This window comes from Corvus kubaryi, unplaced genomic scaffold (genome assembly GCF_017639235.1).
Source record: "Corvus kubaryi isolate FWS band 111438036 unplaced genomic scaffold, C.kubaryi_AGA036_p1.0 split3-73, whole genome shotgun sequence".
Classification (NCBI taxonomy): domain Eukaryota; kingdom Metazoa; phylum Chordata; class Aves; order Passeriformes; family Corvidae; genus Corvus; species Corvus kubaryi.
The window spans coordinates 39,617,660-39,637,303 of NW_024582091.1; the positions used below are offsets into that span (position 1 = coordinate 39,617,660).

Sequence of the window (19,644 nt, forward strand, 5' to 3'; positions counted from 1 at the left end):
CCAAAATGCATTTCTTATTTTCATTGTTAAAGTCTGTGTAACAATAAGGTTATACAATGTGAAATTGTTTGGTTTTGCCATAGACTGCATAATAAAGATTGAAGACCACATCCTTGCAAGTTGTAAATTAAAGGATTATTTGAGTTTCATCACTGTGTTGAAGCTAAATATGTAGCCTATGTATCAGCAGAATATGAAGCTAAATATAACAGAAGTGCCTTATTTTTTTTTCTCTTTCTGTTGAAAATTCCACTGTGTTGTCATATGGATTTATGTTTAATTTTGTGTTAGTTTAGCTGTATCACCTCATAGTCATCATTAAAGTTTAACCCAGTCATCACCATTCCAAGAGGTTTTGCATCTAATTTTTAAACAGCATAAGATAGGCACTTGGAAGAAGTTATTGTATTGTTTTTTACCACACAGCAGTATTCTTTAAATAACAAAACCAACATAGAATACACTAGATGCAAATGGATTACCATCCTATGACATCATTACTACCTGATGGGTTCAGAGCAGTCTGACATGCTCACAGACAACAATTTCAAAGAATTTTAAAGTATTGAATGAATATTTGAAAAGTCTTAACTGATAGACCAAAAACTTGTTTAAGTAAACTTAGGATCATAGTTTTGTGAATAGTCAAAAGTTCAGTTTTCACAAAATTTACATAATTGATTGAAGTCTTTATTTCTTCTCTACTTTGGATGAAGTGCACAAGCAACATACTGTGACTTGCCAGCAGACAGCCAAATAATTTTAAGGATATTTTTTGTTTCTGCAGTTCAACAATTGAGAAACCTGACTGTAAATATATTTAGCAGTAATAATGTTGCAGCCTTGATGGTTTAAGGATATGAGGAAGTAAATTTTATTAGAACACTAGCAAAAAGTAAGAAAAGTGTCTTTGGTTGTTTTTTTTTTCCAGATTTAAATGTTCATTGGTAGTGCTTTGCAGTAAGTAGCATATCATTACACAAATTCTGTATCTGCATTGTAAACCTTTAATAAAAATGTCTGTGTTTCTTGTGTATTTGCCCTCAACCCCACTGTCCACATTTGTGATGAAAACATTAAATAGCACTGATCCCAATACAGACCCCTGAGGGACACCATTTGTCACCAATGTCCATCTGGATATTGAGCCTTAGACCACTGCTCTTTCGATGTGACTGTCCAACCAGTTTCTCATCTACTGAACCGTCCACCCATCAAACCCATATGTGCCCAACTGACAGAGAAGGATATTGTGGGAGACCATGTCAGAGGCCTTACCTATGTCACGATTGATGACATCCAAGGCCCTTCTCTCACCCAGCAATGTAGTCACTCTATCGTAGAAGGACAAAAGGTTGGTCAGGCAGGATTTGCCCTTGTTGAAGCCATACAGGCTGTCCCAAATCACCTCCCTGTCCTCCATGTGCCTTGACATAGCTTCTAGGAGTTCCGTGATGTTCCCAGACACAGAGGCGAAGCTGATATGGTTGTAATTCCCAGGAGCCTCCTTTCTACCCATTTTAAAGACAGGTACAAGGTTTCCCTTTTTCCAGTCACCTGGGACTACACCTGACTGCCATGACTTTTCAAATATGATGGAGAATATCCTGGCAACTACATCAGCCAATTCCCTGTTTACTTTCAGGAGCCTCTATGTAAGGGAAGAGGAAAATTGAAGAGATTTCCTACTTAAGTGTCCCCTTGACAAGAGGTGCTCGATCCTGGAATTGACATTTTCCACTGCAGAGACAGACTCCATGAACCCAAGTCTGTGTGAGTTTGTCTCTCTTGGAGCTGGAATGCAGCTGAGTGTACCTGCAGATGCTTTAGCAGAAGAAATACACGGTTGAGCTGGCTTTGAGCTGGCTTGTGCCTGTTCACTCAGCTAACAAAGGGGGGGAGACATCAACAGCTGAACTCTTTGTCTTTTTGGTTTTATTGTTATTAAAGTCAAGGCAGCATGAGTAGGCTTACCTGTGCTACAGGTATCTTACTCTCATTTTGAATAATGGGAAGAAACCTTAGAAATCTACATCATGCCCTTCCGTATCTCCAAATTAATAAAAAAATAGGGCCTTTATAGTGATTGTGTCATGGGCAAAACAGTCTCAACTAATTCTTGCTAATTAACACAAAGTTTTCATAAGGATTCAGGTAATCGGGAAAAATTCTAGAAAACAACAATATACCAACTGCAGCGGTGAAAGTACTACTTTGGTGTCCTCCAGTGGGTCCCTGCCCCAGTGTGGGTTGCCTGAAAACATGGTCCTCTGGGGGGTGTCCCTGTCCTTGCTACCTATTTTTCACTGGTTCTGGTGTGTTGGGGTCTTTTTGACCAAAGCAGTTTTCTACATAAGGTCAGTGTTTTGCCAAATTTACAAAAAACAGTTTAGCTCTGATTTTCCAAATTTAATAATTTTTTTCAGTGACCTACTTCTGAGTTATTTTATTTTCTCAGAACTAATTTTTTAAGATCATGTTCTCTTGAAAGCCTTTTTGTACAAATAAACGGAAAGATGTTCTTTCAGTTTTTGCTTTGTATCAAACATTTTCTTCAATGTGTAGGATTGTGGTTGTTTAGTTCAAAATATCCATTACTTACTTATTTTCTTTCTGTGGGATAAGAATTAGGAGAAAGCAAAGCAGGCACAAAACTTTTTTCCACCACAGATTTCTAACAACTAGTTATTTTCTTTTCAATTTTTCAAGGAGGCAATATATTTGTGAACAAGGTGCAGTTTAGTTCAGGATAATCTGAATTCTCTCTCACTGCTTACCAATGCTGCAAATGTACATATTCAACCTCTTATATTAAATGTTTTCTTGGTTTACGCAATAGTGCAGAGATGATACAGGCTGTTCAAATTTAATTGCTTTTTTTGTATTCCTTCATTGGGATATTTTCTTGTATCTAATGTTCCAGAGAACAGAAGACAAAAGAACAGGGAGCAGGCAAGCTCCAGGCATAGACTCTTCACATGTAAATGATGCATCACGTTGTTTCTGCACATCAGTTTACTGTCACACTCTCTTTCTGTAAATATCTATTTTATTTTTCTCTTGTAAAGCTGTCAGTAGGCAGCATCAGAAGAACTCATTCTTCCCAGAATCCTGTACATTGAGTCAGAGGGATAAATACAGCCTGGTAGATCCAAATGTCATAAGGGGTCTGATGATGAAGGCAGACAAAATTTCTTACTCTGAAAGATTTACAAATCAAGATTGCTTCCATGTATCGTAATGCTATTAGATAAAAACAGAGAATGGTAGCATCATAACACTGACTAACACAAAAGCTATTATACAATGTTTATGAGACTCTTATTTTCAAGAGAGGATCAGACCACATCAAAGTATCCAATTATGATGGATCAGAATGTCATGTATTGACATTAATTCTTGGCAATGGAGAAGATAAATATCACCAGTTGAACTCTGAACAGGAGGCCTCCCATTGGTGTTGCTAATAACTATAACCTCCCCCTGTGCTGATGGTCTCTGGCTTAATGCAGTTCATTATGGAGCAACAGAAGACTAATTTTTTAAAAGCTTTTAATAGTGCATTTATGTTCCTTTTATACTGCCATCATCATCTCTGTAATTTGGAAGTTGAATATGAGATAATTGTAAGAAAGCTTTTGTTCTCTCCCAAGAAAACCATGATGCACTAGATGGGGCAGAGAAACCCCATGTTCATTGTATGAAGTACCAGTGGAATTACACTGGTAATGAACTTGTAACTGTACATACTACCTGTACTTCTGTCTATTGGTTGAGCTGAAGTAGAATCATAGAATCACTTGAGTTGGAAAGACCTCTAAGGTCATCAAACCCAACCATTAACTCAGCATTCCCAAGCCCACCACTAAACCACTTCACCAAGGGCCATATCTATACATCTTTTAAATAACTCCAGGGATCAGAACCACTTCCCTGGGCAGCCTATTCCCATGCTTGACAAGCCTTTCCATGAAGAATGTTTTCCTAATATCCAATCTAAACTTCTTCTGGAGCAACTTGAGGACATTTCCTCTCTTCCCATCTCTTGTTACCTGGGAGAGGAGACCCCCACCTGCTTACAAGTTCCTTTCAGGCAGTCACAGAGAGCAATAAAGTCTCCCATAAGCTTCCTTTTCTCCAGGCTAAATACCCACAAGCTCCCTCAGCCACTCCTCCTAAGACCTGTGCTCCAGACCCTTCACCAGTTGGAAGTTTTAGTCCCTTTAATAGCAAGGGGTCTTTAAACAGTCGGGAAAGGATTGCAATTGGTAGGAAGTGAAGCAGTGGCCAATTCAGGTGGCTCCCCTGTGAAAATACATGTACTAGAGATGTTTTAGACAGAAGTATTGTGGAAGTATAATGGGACTTCAACTTACTGAGTCAAGAATACCCTCCCTTTCCACTTTTCTTAAAGCAAAACATCATGTGTTGGGACCACTTGGACTTGGTAAAAGACTAGCAGAGTGCTTCTGTAGAAAGTCTGAACAGAAGGTTGTAGCATTTGGGCTTGGCTTTCAAATCTCTGGATTGGTGGTTTTGCCTGTGAGGGATGAGCAAAACACCATCTAAAGAAATCCTCACAGTGTTTTGGCTTAATACAGGTCCCTAGTTGCAGTAGATTTTAGGTAACAATGGCAAAACTTCAGCAAATCTCCTAAACTTACATAGTCAGTAATAAAATACAGTCTAGAAGTGAGTGAGAAGAAGAAAGTAAACAGTATAAATAAATTTATTATGCAGTTTTACCTATAATGGAGTACAACTTAGGGCAAATTTTAAATGTCACATAGGTGATTATCTCCACAGGCTGTCCTAATAAGGTTTCCCCTTTCCGCTCCCCCACTGTTGCTGTTTTACCTTCTGTCTGGTGTAAGTTCAGTGGAACTACTGCTGCCTCTTCTCCAACACGGCAGCAACGCTCTTTCTTGTCCTATTCTTTTGTAGAAATCATTCTTCCTTTTGAATGCATAGTTTCTAATAATGTATTTGATGGCTGCTGCTGGGCTTTTATCAGAGATATCAATGAGAGTGTTAAAAGAAGCATTACTCTTTTTTTTAAGTTTATGATGAAAAGAACAGTGAAATAAAATGTTATATAAAAAGTGTTATGAAGAAAAAAAATACAGTGAGTGTTCAATAGTTTACAGGCTTTCTTCAAGCTCAAGGTGTTTTGTTGCACCTTAATCTGTGAATCTGTGGGTATGTGCAAATTTATGTGTATTCCAGAAAAGCCTACTGGATTATAAATTATTAATTGGAGCAATACACAATAAATGTCTCTCTTTCATCTTGATCTACACTACTTTTATATTCCTCACTAATGTAGCACTTAGGAATTTAGCCTGATACTGCAGCTACAAATTATTCCAAAACTTTCACTGAATCAAAGGAAAACACATATCTCTCTCTTCAGCTAATGCCAAGGGTTAATTTGGTGCAGTGGAATTAATTTGATGCTACATTAAGAACTGAATACAGGTTTGTGTATAGTTATTTTTCTGATCTTTACTGTAAATTTTGACAGACAAGTAGGAGTATGAAATGGTTGCAAAGATCCTTATCCAAAGTCATTTTACTGTGAAACTTTGGGAGGCTGCAGATGGCATCCAGAGATAGCCATGTCTTGCTAGGCAGCTGTGCATGTCTCTGTAGCTTCCCTTAAGCTATAAACAGAATTTATCAACGTTTCCTACCCAGGATGTAAATAGTTTATCAGGGAAGGTGTAAACCCATGTGTTGGGATTTCATATCTTCCAAAGCAGCAAAATCGTTGGAAGACTGAAGGCTGGAGAAACTGAATTGTGAACACTGCCAAAAGTGCCATCATGTTTCAGGCCCAGGGTGCTGACCTATTGCAGCTGCCTACTACATACAAACATGTCATTGGGAACTGAACCTACTGTGGTTTCCCTCATGTCACCTTCCCATCCTGTCTTGACACCAAGACAGGTTTTACTATGTCTGGATGCTCTGCTTACCTTGCCAGGTGGTGTCTATGAAACAAATGGAACTTAGGAACTAAGGTAGTTTTGCATCCTGTGTTTCTCTTTCCATGGGATCCTCTTGCCAAGCTTGTGTCATTAAGCTAGTTCCAGATGTCAGCTGATGAGCTGTCCAGTCCTGCCGGGGTTATAGCCCAACCAGGTCACCCTACAATCCTCCAGAGCAGCTGTGCTCCTCAACCAGTCAATACCTTCCTGCATCTGAACTTTATTCCCAGGGGTTACTTCACACACTGATTTTTGTATGAACAGTGCTGTCACACAAACTCTGCCTTCATCATTTCTCTGATTCCTTATGGGATAGGCTTCTTTTCTCTCTCTAATGAGCTAAATTTCCATATCCTCTTTTCAAGATATCATTTGTGTCATTGTCTCCAAAGTGCTGAGCTTTGTTTGCTGCCTCAGTCCTGAGATTCTCATCTGCTTCTTCCAAATAGTATCAGCACCATAAGTCATTCTTTTTCTTGTGTTAGAAAACCCATTTCAGCAACAACACAGCCACCTGAATTGCCTCAATTTCAGCAAGATGAACAGAATAAATTGCTTCACAGAAAACAAATTATGCTCATGATGAAATATCACATCTATCTGGGAAGGTGATATGTGTGTTTTGCAAGAGTATGAAATCTTATTTGGAGCTCCTCCTGACATTTGTAGAGCAAAATTTCCAAATTTCACAGCCAATGACACTACTATCAGAGTCATCTTCATTGCTGCTGTAACAGCAGCAATGCTAGCCAAAGTGAACTGAATTTACTATCTGTAAAAAAATAAGATTTAGGAAAATGCACCTTAGAAACAAACATCCTAGTTCAGCAACGGGGCTGCAAGAGCACAGGCAGGCCCGTCCATTACCAGGACATGGCTGCCATTGCAGGGGTTGAGGACATTGGAAATGCTTCTGACTTTTCAGCTATTTTCCTGTGACACAACATGATAGTGGCTTTGGGGTTTCATCAGGCATGTGCAGAACATTTCACAAGGGACAGAAACACACTATGGACCTTAACTGCATTTTCCATAAAACAATCTCTGACATCTGAACCCTCAGGGTGCTCTGCAAAACAGCTTTGACAAATTGCTGGATGAGATATGTGGATGCTAAATAGCCAGCTACTAAAAATCCTCCCCTCTGAGACATTAGTTGTATGGCCAGTTGTGGTGTTCCGCTGATCTCTTGCCACCCATTTTTCCACAGGCAAAATTACCCCTTTTCCACACCCCCAGATTTACCAGCTCTCCTTTCTTTGTGTCTGCCTTTGCCACTCAGGTGTTCACTCACTCTTCCTCATAGAGCATCTTTATCCCCAGACTGACCTCGGTTTCATTTTACTGCTTCTGTTTCACGTCTGCAGAGGGTTGGTGTCCCAGAAGCACCTCCATGTTCACACCTGCAGTAAATGCTGTCACCTCTCTGCAAAACTTCCTCAAATGTGGACTGAGACCATTACACAGTTGTACACATGCAGAAGAGGGGAAGGCAAAAACGCAAAACCTTTTACGGAGGACAATGAAGCAAAAAAAAAAACCAGGACCCTGCAGCAAAACCTCTTATTTTTGTTTCCCCTCTCACATACAAACCTGTCATTTCCCCCCTTGCTTGTCGTGCTGCCAGCAGCCAGCAGGCTGTGCTGAGGGATAAGTTTTCTTCATCAGGAACACGCCGAGACCCGTTTGCAGAAGCTGTGTTTTCCCACCAGCCGTACAAGAACTTGTTTGTCGGCCCAAGACTGACACCACTTGCCAAGAAGTGGAAAGGGGAAAGATGCACGTTTCCCCATCAAAATAACAGCAGTTTGTCACTGTACTCTGTATCCCATGTACTGCCAAGGCTTCTGTTAGACAGTATGAAACATCCCCTAGTGACAACGAGGATATCTCTTGAGAACAAGAAGATAATACAGGAACTTCCTCACTGACAGTAGGCACTTTCTTCCAGCAATAATAAAAAGCCACAATAATAAGAAGAATGACGACTGAGCCATTCCAAAACAAGCAGTGATGAAATAGGGTCAGATGCCAGGGATGGAGCATTTGCCCTCTTCTGTTGCCAGTGATCATGCTCATCCCAAGCTCACAGGGAATGCCCAAGCTCACAGGAAGCAAGCCCAATAAAGCCCAGCGGGTTTTCTTAAGCAGACAAAAGGCAAATGTTCAAATCATAATGAGTAACTCAATGATACCTTTATAAAACTTTGGAACAGCTTGTGTTTTGTACCACCACAAGAGGGTGTAAAGCAAAAGCAAGAGCCAAACGAGAGGCAGCCCGAGCCAGTGAGGTGTGGTGTTACAGCAGGCATAAGGGTAGGCAGATGGTGCCCCACTGCCTTTCCTGTCAGCATTCCCGCAGCAAGCATACCAGGAAGGATCCTACGGAAAGATGTCATTGGATGCTCTTTTGTAGAATTTGGCTTTCAGGCCCAGAAACCAAATGTTTGGCCGTGCATTAGTCATTGAAAGCAAGAGCACAGGCTGAGATCACATGAAAACTGTTTCCTCGGGTTGTCTTCACAACTCCCTGTCTAGCAGGTGGGAAAAAGAGAAATCATTGCTTGGTAGAAGCAAAGGTATAACTTTGTGGGAAGCTGAGCCAAGCTAATGCTCTGCTTCTGAGAGGAAAATGTCCCCCTCTTCCCTCCCACTTACGCAGCTCTTCTTCCTTCTGGTTCTGCCTACAGAATCCAGCTGCTGCCCTTCTGAGGACTCTGTCAGGCACTGAACCTCTCCATGAGGCAATTTTAGTTATCATCGCTGTAGATGAGTATCCAGCTTGGTGTGCTTGTTCCCTGCTGCCTGACATGGCTGAGCTGACAGAGGTGCCAAATGATGAGCTGACTAGCCCAAAGCAAGCAGTGGCAGCATGTAGAAGGTTGGGAGAACAGAGGGGACAGAGACAGGGATATTATTCCTTCATTCGAGCCCTTAGGACAAGCTCATTTCCTAGGAAACACACCTTCACCATACTGCGACCTGTCTGGCTTATCCAGCTAAACTGAAACCCTTTCGACAATAATCCCAATCTTCTTTTAATGCAAACAGGCTGCTCTGTGAGCCAAAAAAAATCCAGTAACATCTCATACCTGTCCGAAGAGACCAATCTTCCTAAAGCATGCCTACAACCACCAATTAGAGTTAACTAATTTAACAGCAGTTTCAAATATTACATTGCAAACTAGTAGAGGGTATTCCTCAGTCAAACCATTCATTGACTTTTCCTGGTTCCAGATTATACAACTTAATAATAATATTAGTCCCACAGGGAAATTGCTTGTTCAAAGAACCAGCAAAAATTTATTTTAATTTATTGCAGTAAACTGAAAAATCAAGAGTGAAAATTAAAAAAAAAAGGCTGAGCAAAATATTCTCTCATTTCAGTGTTTAATTGACAAGTGCAAACATAAGGCTCTCATTCTGCAAGATGTGTGCATCATTCCATGAAAATTGATTCACACGTGTGGGCAACAAGCAGTAAAAAGGCAGCGCTGAGTGCTAACATTATGCTGTGAGTTTTAAACCAGTGAAGAAAAAAAAAGGCTCAGCAGGTAAAATACCAAATTTGGGTTCCATGTGCTTTCATGGTGCTGCAGGCCCTGCCCCTGCCTGATAGATGTCCTTGCAAATATTCCTCTGTGCATGACTTTCCCTCTCTACATAGAGTGCAGTTCAAACACACCCATTCTTCCCTTGGGCCAGTCCCCTGCACTGAAAGCTTTGCACAAGAGCACTGCTATTTGCGTGCACAAATGGCTTTTCACCAGGTGAGTTATTTTGCTAAATGCTCATAAATAAGGTGACTTACATGAATCTTTGCTAGACTAGTGCTAGTTTTTTTTTCATGTGGGAGTGGGAGATGTGTTTTCATATCCTTTTTTTTTTTTTTTTTTTTAGCCGGGAGAAGATAAAACTGCCATAAGCAACTTCAAGAGTCAGAATAATTTGGGCAGGTCCTAAGGTATCTAGGATACAGGGAGTGGTTCCTAAGCTATGGTATGATGACACAAGATATTTTCCCTATAGAAAGGCCATTCACCTACATCCTCAAAATGGACCTCATGTGGACCAGATGGGGTGCATAAGCTACAGACACTGGTAGCTACAGTGCTTTCCCAAAGAAATAGATTTTGTGTGTTACAGGCTGAGTCATCTAAAGTCCATCATTTCCAGATCATACATCAACGCTGTTGAGCTATCAATGAATTACATGCATATTTCATCTTTAGCTTGCTGCCAGCTTATAAACCACTCCCTCTGGATTTTGATCAGGAGGAAACAAATTAGGAAAATATTCATTTTTCCAGAGCAGACAGGTCTTGGAACTTCTCCCACAGTGAATTTCAAGGAATGTAGTATTCTTTTCAACACTTTACAATCTTTTCTGAGTGTTGAAATTCTTAGCTTTTGGCAAACTTAGCTCCCATTACCCTACGCAGAGATGTGGATGTCAGCACGATCTTAGCTCAGAGCTTTTTCTGTTCTGTTTTCCTTTTTTCACCTCAAATTTTGTTCCAGTTCATAATGAAGGCAGTTTTTAAAAAATGCAAGAATGTTGCAGCGTGAAGCAAACCAAAATGGGATAAATCTTCAAGCATCACGGAAATGCTCACTGACATCTTAAAATGTCTGCTGCTTTGAAATGCCCCACACAAAACAGGAAATTCCACTTTGGCTCTACTACTATAAGAAAACCACTTTGGCTTCCTGTTAGACAGAAAGACATGTCTCATATAAATGAAGTAAGCCCGGACCATCATTACAATTGGTTACTTTTGTATGACTAAACAAGCAAAACAGCAAAAAAAGCCCAAAGCCCAAACCCCAGCCACAACACATGGAGTTCCTCTCATAGATGCATGCTTACATGGGCTCCCTTGCTACCTGAAAAGTTTAAAACTACAGGTTTTTATACTAAATCTGCAATAGACATGTAAGCTTACAGGCTCACACAATAGCTGTAACACCCCATAATTTTTCCAAGTTAGAAATAATTTTAAATTCTGGATTTCCACACAGTTTTAAATCAAATACCATCACATTTTTTCTTCCCCTCCCTCTTTGGCTGTCCCAAACCAGCCTTTTCTCTCAATATGAAGGTTTCCTCCAAAATTAAAATTACTTGCAAAAAAAAGAGAAGTAGCATGTTATTTATTCCTGTTTATTCCTGGTTTCAATTAGGGTACAGTTAATTTCTTCTTCAGTAGCTGTACAATGCTGTGTTTTGGATTCCAAATGAGAGTGGTATTGGTAACACGCTGATATTTTGGTTGTTTGCTAAGTTGTGTTTATACTAAGTCAAGGACTTTTTCCCTTGTCTTGTGCTCTGCCAGTGAGGAAGTACACAAAATACAAACTAGAGGGAGCATAGCTGGGACAGGTGACCCAAACTGACCAAAGGGATGTTCCACACCACAGAGCAGCATGCCCAGTATATAAACCAGGTGGGTTACCTGGAAGGGGGGCCTGATCTGGGTTTGGGAAGAGGGATCTGGCAGGTCAGTGGGTGGTGAGCAATTGCATTGTGCATCACTTGTTCGGGTTTCTTTCCTTTTTATTATCATTATTATTGTTTACCATTATTATTGTGTTTTACTTTATTTTAAATTATAAAACTGGTTTTGTCTCAGCATACAAGTTCTCCTCCAGTTCTCCTCCCCATTACACCGGGATGGGGAGGGAAAAGAGAGGGGCCTGAGCAAGCAACTGCATGGTGCTTCATCTCCAGCTGGACTTAAAACCATGACAAGGTGAAACCCTAGTATTTATTGAATCATCAGAGCTAGATGTAAAAATTATTCACAATCCCCAGATGAAATCTCTTCCATTATAGGAAAGGAAATGTGATCCCACCTCATTCTGGTATCTCATGAGATGTACACCACCAGAACAGAGAGATTCAAATTCCAGAAAAGCTGCAGAAAGAGTTGAAATTAGATATTGTTACTAGATATTGTTAAAATCTCCATTGTTGCATTTACTGCACCAGCTGGCTTTACTGACAGAGGAAAAATTGTGCACGTGCACATATCCATGCACACATACTTTCTCCTGAAAAAGTACACAAAGCAAGTCCCTTGAGGCAGAGGGTTGAAGGCTTCTTGACATTCACACACTACGGATGCACAGCTCCCTATGCTATGAGTCAATAGTGCAGGTCTTCCAAATCCAGACCAAGAAACACCAATTACTCCGAGCATCACTGCGCAGAGCAAGAACTTGTCCAAATTTCTCCTGTTGAGGTGGCTCCCCGCTGTAGCTGTCAGCTTGTGCATAATTCTGTCTCTGATTATGGCTTTCACGCTGCTGGGCAACCCCTTGTGATAAACCCAGGCAAAAACTGTCACAGTAATTAGTAATGCCAGAAAATTAATCCGGTTTTACTGCAATTTTCACTTTGCATTTTTCACACTTTTCATTTTTTTGAGTCTATATAGTAGCTGAAGAGAGTGGAGTTAGACTTCCTGCACAGTACTTGCATAAAACCCATACATTTGTTTTCCTGAACACAGAAATTTGTTAAAATTATAACTGGATTAAAGTAACCCCATTCAAGAATTTTATGTTCTTTTCTAAGAGGTGATAGAGCCCATTCTCAGCAGGTCGCCAAAGCCTCAATAGTTCAAGAGTAATTATCTACTGACCATCTGAAAGAGAGTAATTTAAAAGCAATTTTAGGCTATGTAATCAATCAGAACCAATAGAAGAGCTTGGGCAGTCCAAGGGCATTTGTTTGTCTCTCTATTTGGGAAGGCTGTTGTGTATGTGCTTGTACAAGTACAGTGTGAAAAGAGCCAACACAGCACGTACAGGCCACATAGCGCTTTTCTTTGTATACTGCAAATCTACTTCAGCAAAAGGAGTTGACTAGGACTTTGCTCAGAACTGCAAGGCACTGACTTGTCTGGCCCAGCTGAACAGGCCACTTAAGCATGTGCTTCTTTTCAACATTTAAGTGAAGATGCTTTTGAAGAAAAATGGTGTTTACATGCTTTGTTTCGTGAGAAACTCACATGTGTGATAGAAAATGTACATATAATTTGACCTCCAGTACTTATCAATTACTTAGCACCAGGTAGTTAAAAATGAAATGGACCAAGTAGATTAATCCCTACACTCCTAATTTTCAGGGTGCTCTCAGAAGTTAATTGACAGCATTTCCATGGGAATGGTGGAAGAATTATTTTTAAAAAAATCCATACAAACAAACAAAAAAAGTATCCTAAAAATGGGCTCCCTTTTTAAGATGCAATTACTCTAAACCAAATTACATCAGGTATTAAGCTTGTTTAACTTCTAATTAGAATTAGTGATGAAATCACTGCTTATATGATGATTTCCTGAAAAGAATAGCTTTGTAACTATCCAGGGTTTTCTGTCTGCTTCCCCATTTAGTCATTTTCATCTATTTCCATGTCTCTATTTTAAAAGAAAAGCTGCTGAGTATTAAAAATGCAATATCAACAGTCAAACTAATTACTACACAGGTGGAAAAGATTTCACATGTTCCCACTAACACCATTACCTTTTTTCTCAGTCAAGCTATGATAAAACACATAATGTGTAAAGACAAATGAATATGGCTGCATCTCTATAGTGTATTTTGCTTTAAAAGATAAACTGTATTGAAAACCAATGACAAAAAATATCTTTATGAAATATCAACAGAAGTGCAGATTGTCACAGTTGCTGTAGTGGCATTAATTTGAGGATAGTGGGGTAATTCTTCCTTTTCAAAATTCAACACCCTGCAAAATTCCTTATACTTCAGAAGAGGGGAAGGCAAAAACCCAAAACCTTGTACTGAGGACAATGAAGCCAAAATATCATGATCCTTCAGCAAAACCTCTTATTTTTGTTTTCCCAAAGGGAAATCTTGAAACTTTCTAGAAAACCTTTTTTTTAGACCCTAAATTGAACAGATTTTCTTCACCTAAAACTCAAAGCTATAAAAGCAGAAGAAAGAGTCACAGCACATGTCTCAGGGCAGTCTCAGCTGTAGAGCCATTACTGTGATCTATAATGGAACACAAAACAAAGAGGCATTTCAAGTCAATCTGTAAGCACTCGCATCTGGGTGGCCTTGGTCCACATGTGCCTATTTATATTAGGAAATTCAGCATATATAAATATATAAATAAAACATCTATACAGTACATAGTCACATTCATATAAGCCATAAAATTACATATATTTACAAAAATATTTGCAGCTTTGTTTTACACTTCCAGGTCCACATTAGGAGTTTAGTTATTTAGCTTCTGCCTTGTGAACTTGATCACCTTCCTTAAGCTGGACTCTGGGATGAGCTTGTACCTTGTATACTCCCAATTGTCAAAGATAAGAAAGCAGAACATAATCTTCCAAGGAATTCTTCCAAGTCCGTACAAAAAGTTGAAACTTGTCTCACTGAAGAGTAAATTACATGTTAGCAAAACTGAGAGACCTCTTCTTCATGTAGAAAGACAGTACCTTCTTGGTCTGGACCATAAATAAACTTGAAACTCATTAAACATCAGGCAAAGCCCAAAGTGGGTGCCTGGCAGCTGTCTATAGTATCAATTAATGCATAATTACTCTTCTACTTATCTCAGTTTAAACTGGTAGAGTGGTGAAAGTAAATGGGTGCAGAGATGAAAATGCATACATCGGGTTACCGTAGAGGGTAAAAGTAGAGTAGATTACATCCTGTCGGTATCAGTTTAGCTTCAAGGTAAGTTGCATGGTTAAAACAATCCCAAGGATCTCATATTTATACAGTACATATTCCATAGTTCTGTGTCCTCCAGGAGCTGGACACTTACAATTTTCTTCTCCAAAAACTGAAAAACATTTCTTTGCCTCTTTTGTTAAGTAGTCGACTTACATGCGCAGGCCAAGTTCAGGCATGCTTTTTTACCTTGGTGAACTTGCCCTTTTGACATTAAATAAGTTCTGAAAGAGCATTCAAAACTTTGGAGAGTGGGTTGTTTTCCTTCTGAAGCACACTTGCGAAAAACAAACCTCCAGTACAGCAGCTTAAATTGCTTGTACGTGAAGACCCAGGGAGAAAAATCTTGCCATGTGCCATTGATCAAATAGCACTTTCAGTGATTGGCTGTGGAGTCATCTCTTGCTCCGCACAATTCTCTGTGGACATGTCCTGGACCTCCTGTTGCTGATAAATATCTTGGACCAGCATGATATTTGTGCTCCTCCACTCTCTGTATTTCACTGCTGTCAACTTTGGGTCCTCTAGCAGCTGGTTAATTGTGGCCAAGTCATGTTCCTTACACTAGGAAGAGAACAAGTGGTTATTTCCACAGAAACTGTCAAGATAATTCTCCCTAACGAAAACACTCTGGGAACATTAGACTCATGTCACAAGGAGATGGACAGTTACCCATCCTCCTTGCAGCTTGTTCCCATTTTTAGAGCATAGGTCGTCAAAGTTATGTCTGCAGCAAAAATTCTTCCCAGTTAAAGGCAGTTATGGTTTCATCTGGATTTTTTTTATAGGCTTCATAACAAAAATTCATGAGAGAAGATTCATGTGAAAATTACACATTGTTATGCTGTCTCTCAACAAGACAGTACTTGCATGAAACCAGACACAACAGCATTTATATCCGTAATTCACAGCATTTCTAACTTTCTCAAAAAATACTTATTCCACTTTATAAATGTCTTTTCTCTGGGAGCTGGACTGCACACTATTTTGGACATAATTTGTGCACTGGCAATAGAGTGGCCAGAGCACATATGGCTGCCGTCTACCACCAGCTACCACTAATAAATATGGTATCTACTTTTAGGCAAGAGCAGCTCAGACTATATATTGCAGGCACCCTGGTTCACTTGTAAGATGTGAACAGTGACAGATGCGGGGACACTGAGACTCTGTATGTCACAGAACTACAGAATGGTTGAGCTTGGAAGGGACCTCTGGCAGTAATTTGGTCCAAAACCCTTCCTCAAACAGAGCCACCTACTGCAGACTGCCTAGGGCTGTGTGGAGATGACTTTTGAATATCTGCAAGGATACTCAACACCTTCCCTGGACAACCTGTGCTTGGTCACCCTCACAGTAAAAAAGTGTTTCTTGATATCCAGGGGAAACCTTCAGTTTGACCCATCACCTCTGGTCCTGTCTCTGTGCACCTCTGAAAATAGCCTGGCTCTGTCTTCATTACATCCTCCTTTCACATATTGATGTTCTTTGATGTCCTCACATGTTGTGGCATAACAAACCACTTTGCTTTTCCAGCCCATATTGCCTATCCCTGCAATGGACCACAGGATAAAGAAGCCCTAGTTAGCAGGTGTAACTTCTTAATGGAGGCACCATGCTGCAATAACAAGCCTTAACAACTTTTGCCAGGCTCCATGCCTCCAGTCTGTGTGTGAAAGTGATGGAATAGCTCTAACCATCTTCTCCTGCTGCTACCCATTCATCATACCCGAGGACACCCTGTGCTGGTGGCTGCCTTGGAAACACCTTGAAAGGACTCCCATGCATTCATTTCACCTTCTGATAGCAGCAATCAGCTGTTTATACATCCACGTCCCACTACTACTCTAATAAACCTTCAACTGCTCCAATCTCTGGGATGCCTTTGCTGCTTTTTAAACCAAAAAGCTTGTTCAACTGTAGTTTACACATGTCCTACCCTCAAGACCCAGTGCTAGCCCTTTTAGGAAGACTTCTGGCATTGATGCAGGGATATGTGCAGTTAGCTTAAGAGAAGAAGAGAGGAGATAGGTAGAAAGGAGAGAAGTATTTCTACTGGACAAACCTGGTGGCAAGAAGTCATGCCATGGAATTTCTCCTGTAGCACCAAAACTATTTCCCACATTCACTAAGACTGTGATGCATCTGCACATAGCTTCCCTCTCTTCCAAAGTATTCAAAGCATGTTTTGCTAATGATATATTGTGGCAGCAACGTTAATCTGTTGTTAAATATGTGGAGTCAAAAGTCTAAAATTGCACTGAGACTTGCATGAATCACTTCTCAAACTAATAGGGTTTTAATTAAAGCAGAGTACATATGGATTAGAAGCAAAAAATTCCTGATTTTTAAATTTTCAGTAGATCATTTCCAATTATCTTATATCTCATACATTAAGAAAATTTACTTTAAAAGCACATAATTCCACTGATATAAAGAATATGGCACTTTCCCACTGCAGGCCTTTCAGACAGGCTAACTTAAACACTGCTGAGTACAGAACTCTCTTTGTGTCTATGAGAAAGTGTCTGTGCTATATTTGTCTTGCCAATACTCCAGTTTCTTAGTTTGAAGAAAGGAAAAAAAAAACCCAAAAAAACCCCACCAAACAAACAAACAAAAACCACAAAAAAACCACAAAACCCCAACAAAAACTAAGAGATCAACACATTTTATATGTTATGAGCACTCCAAAACTTATTTTTCCATATTAAATACAAGTGTTAGACAAGCCTAAGTTAATCACAACATATAATACTCCCATGCTAAATCAATGCACGGTTGTCCTCCTTGCTCATGCTCCATACTAATGAAAGTGACTCTCCCACAAAATACAACTCCATTTTGTACTAACAGGTTCTTAGATTTATTAGTGAGGCTCCTGTCAGGGAAAACCTTGCAGAATGTTTCTGTATGAAGCTTCCTATCTTACAAAATACACATACTCTTTAAACTAACTTTCTGTTATGTGGTGGGCTCCCTTTATTGCTGATGCAAATGAATATTTCAATAGTCACTGTCATATCACTGAAAACTCTTTGATACTAAGGAGAGACTTCACCAGGTCTCATATGGAGTCAGGAAGAATGCCTCTCTCCCCAATTCCCTTTACAATTGTACCTTTCAGAAATTTCCATACAGGCTGAGGTGCCAAAGGCAAGCCTCCCATTGCAACTAATAATCAAACCAATGATTGTGCTGATAGGATAAGTTTTTAGAGTCATGGAATTGCTAAGGTTGGAAAAGACCTCTAAGATCATCAAGTCCAACCATTTTACATGCATTTCTCCAGCTCACAGTGCTTGATGCCAGAAACATGCATTTGAAACAAGATACTCAATTCCTGCTTCAAATGCATACGAAAAGAAACAAGTGAAGCCTCAAGTCTGCATTTATTCTTTCATCACCTTACAATATAAATGCTGTGGTTAAGCTTTCTATTTCCCTCAGTACCATTCAGAAGCAGGCTTTGAAATCCCGTAACACTTGATGCTGGCAAGTAAACAGCTCCATAAATCTCCATATTCCAGACAGATTTACCAGTCCCTTCATGGAACAGCTCCTGAACCCCTGCACTCCTCCAGTTCGTGATATATTTCCAACATAAAAGCAGGATGCTTTTGTTATTAAAAATATTTTAGTTACAGGTCTTTACAATAGCTTTGGCACATCCTGTACATTCTCTAATAATCACATAAGGAAAACTTTTTTTGGCTCAGGGTCATTTTCATGTCCTTTATCATCAGTGTACTTTGTCTGCTCTTCCTTTTTTAAGGCTCCCCTGTTTAGTGCATTTAGCTGAGCTTGCAAGTTTTCCAGTTAACTAAGAGAAGTTTTCTTTATTAAATTTTCCAAATGAGCTGGAACTTCTGCAAGAAGAGTCCCTCCTGAGCTATTGCCTCTGCTTCCAGTTCAAATTGAACAACGTAACACAGATCAGTATTCACAATGAAGCAGAAAAAAAAATTGGAAAACTTAACAAAATTCTCTGGGGCTTTCAGTAAATACATAATTAAGAGTTTGGCTGAAGTCTATGCTGCTTCTTTTTTCAGCCAAACTCTTTCTTTCTGTCAAGCTTTTCCTTGGCAAGATCTGCAAACTCACCTTTAATGTGCTGTTCAGCATTCGAATTTTGTGGAGTTTCTCATTAATGGAGGGATTTTTGCTGCGCTTGATAAATGACTTCCTGAGCTCCTTCTTAGTTGACAGTCTACGATCACCAATGGGAGACAGGCTTGCTTGCTCCAACGACTTGTAAAGTCTCTCCATCTCGTCATCATCATCACATTTTTCCTGGTCTGCAAAGAAAAGAATAAATTGGGTATGAGAAGGTGAATGTGGCAGCAGATAACAGAAATGTTATGTTCAGCCATCAGCAAGGCTCTCAAACAGGTCAAAAAGTAATGGTATTAGAGTTAAAACTAAGGGCACTTAGGGTAATTTCTAGGGTGATAAAGCCTATGAGAAAGACATACTTCCAAACTCAAATGTTGTTAAGAATCGGGTAATGATCCAACAGATGTGAGCCTGTATCTCCCCTAACAGAGTGCTGCTTTAATGCTCTGACTATATCACAGCCTTTGAATAGCTGTCAGTAACTCTGGATGAAACAACTCTGATAGCATCTATGCCCATTCACCCTTCCCCACATGCTACACACCGTGAATTATGTTTCTACCGGGAAACTCAAAAGGCAAATTCTATTTGGTGTGCTGATTGATCACCAGGTTTTGGTAATTATTGAAAACAGAGTTTAAAAAAATTGAGCAATTAAATGAAACATAGAAGTATTTCAGGGGCCTAAAGAGAAGGTCCCTAGAAAACAGATTAAAGAAAGAACCCTTGGGGCATCCAATGTCTTGCCCCTGAGTTTCACAGATTGCAGCAGAGAATTTTCTTGTAATGCCTCACAACAATGCCTTGATTATCTCCACCTTAATT

General features: G+C 39.8%; 1 protein-coding gene across 1 annotated transcript; it reads right to left on the minus strand.

Annotated features, from left to right (window-relative positions):
* Nucleotides 1-11,138: 11,138 nt before the first annotated feature.
* IPCEF1 (interaction protein for cytohesin exchange factors 1) lies at nucleotides 11,139-19,038 on the minus strand. Its single transcript, XM_042016667.1, has 2 exons — nucleotides 18,808-19,038; nucleotides 11,139-15,267 (listed from the first exon to the last, which is right to left on the minus strand). Exons 1-2 carry the CDS (start codon nucleotides 18,970-18,972, stop codon nucleotides 15,067-15,069), a joined length of 366 nt encoding a protein of 121 aa, XP_041872601.1. The 5' UTR covers nucleotides 18,973-19,038; the 3' UTR covers nucleotides 11,139-15,066.
* Nucleotides 19,039-19,644: the final 606 nt, after the last annotated feature.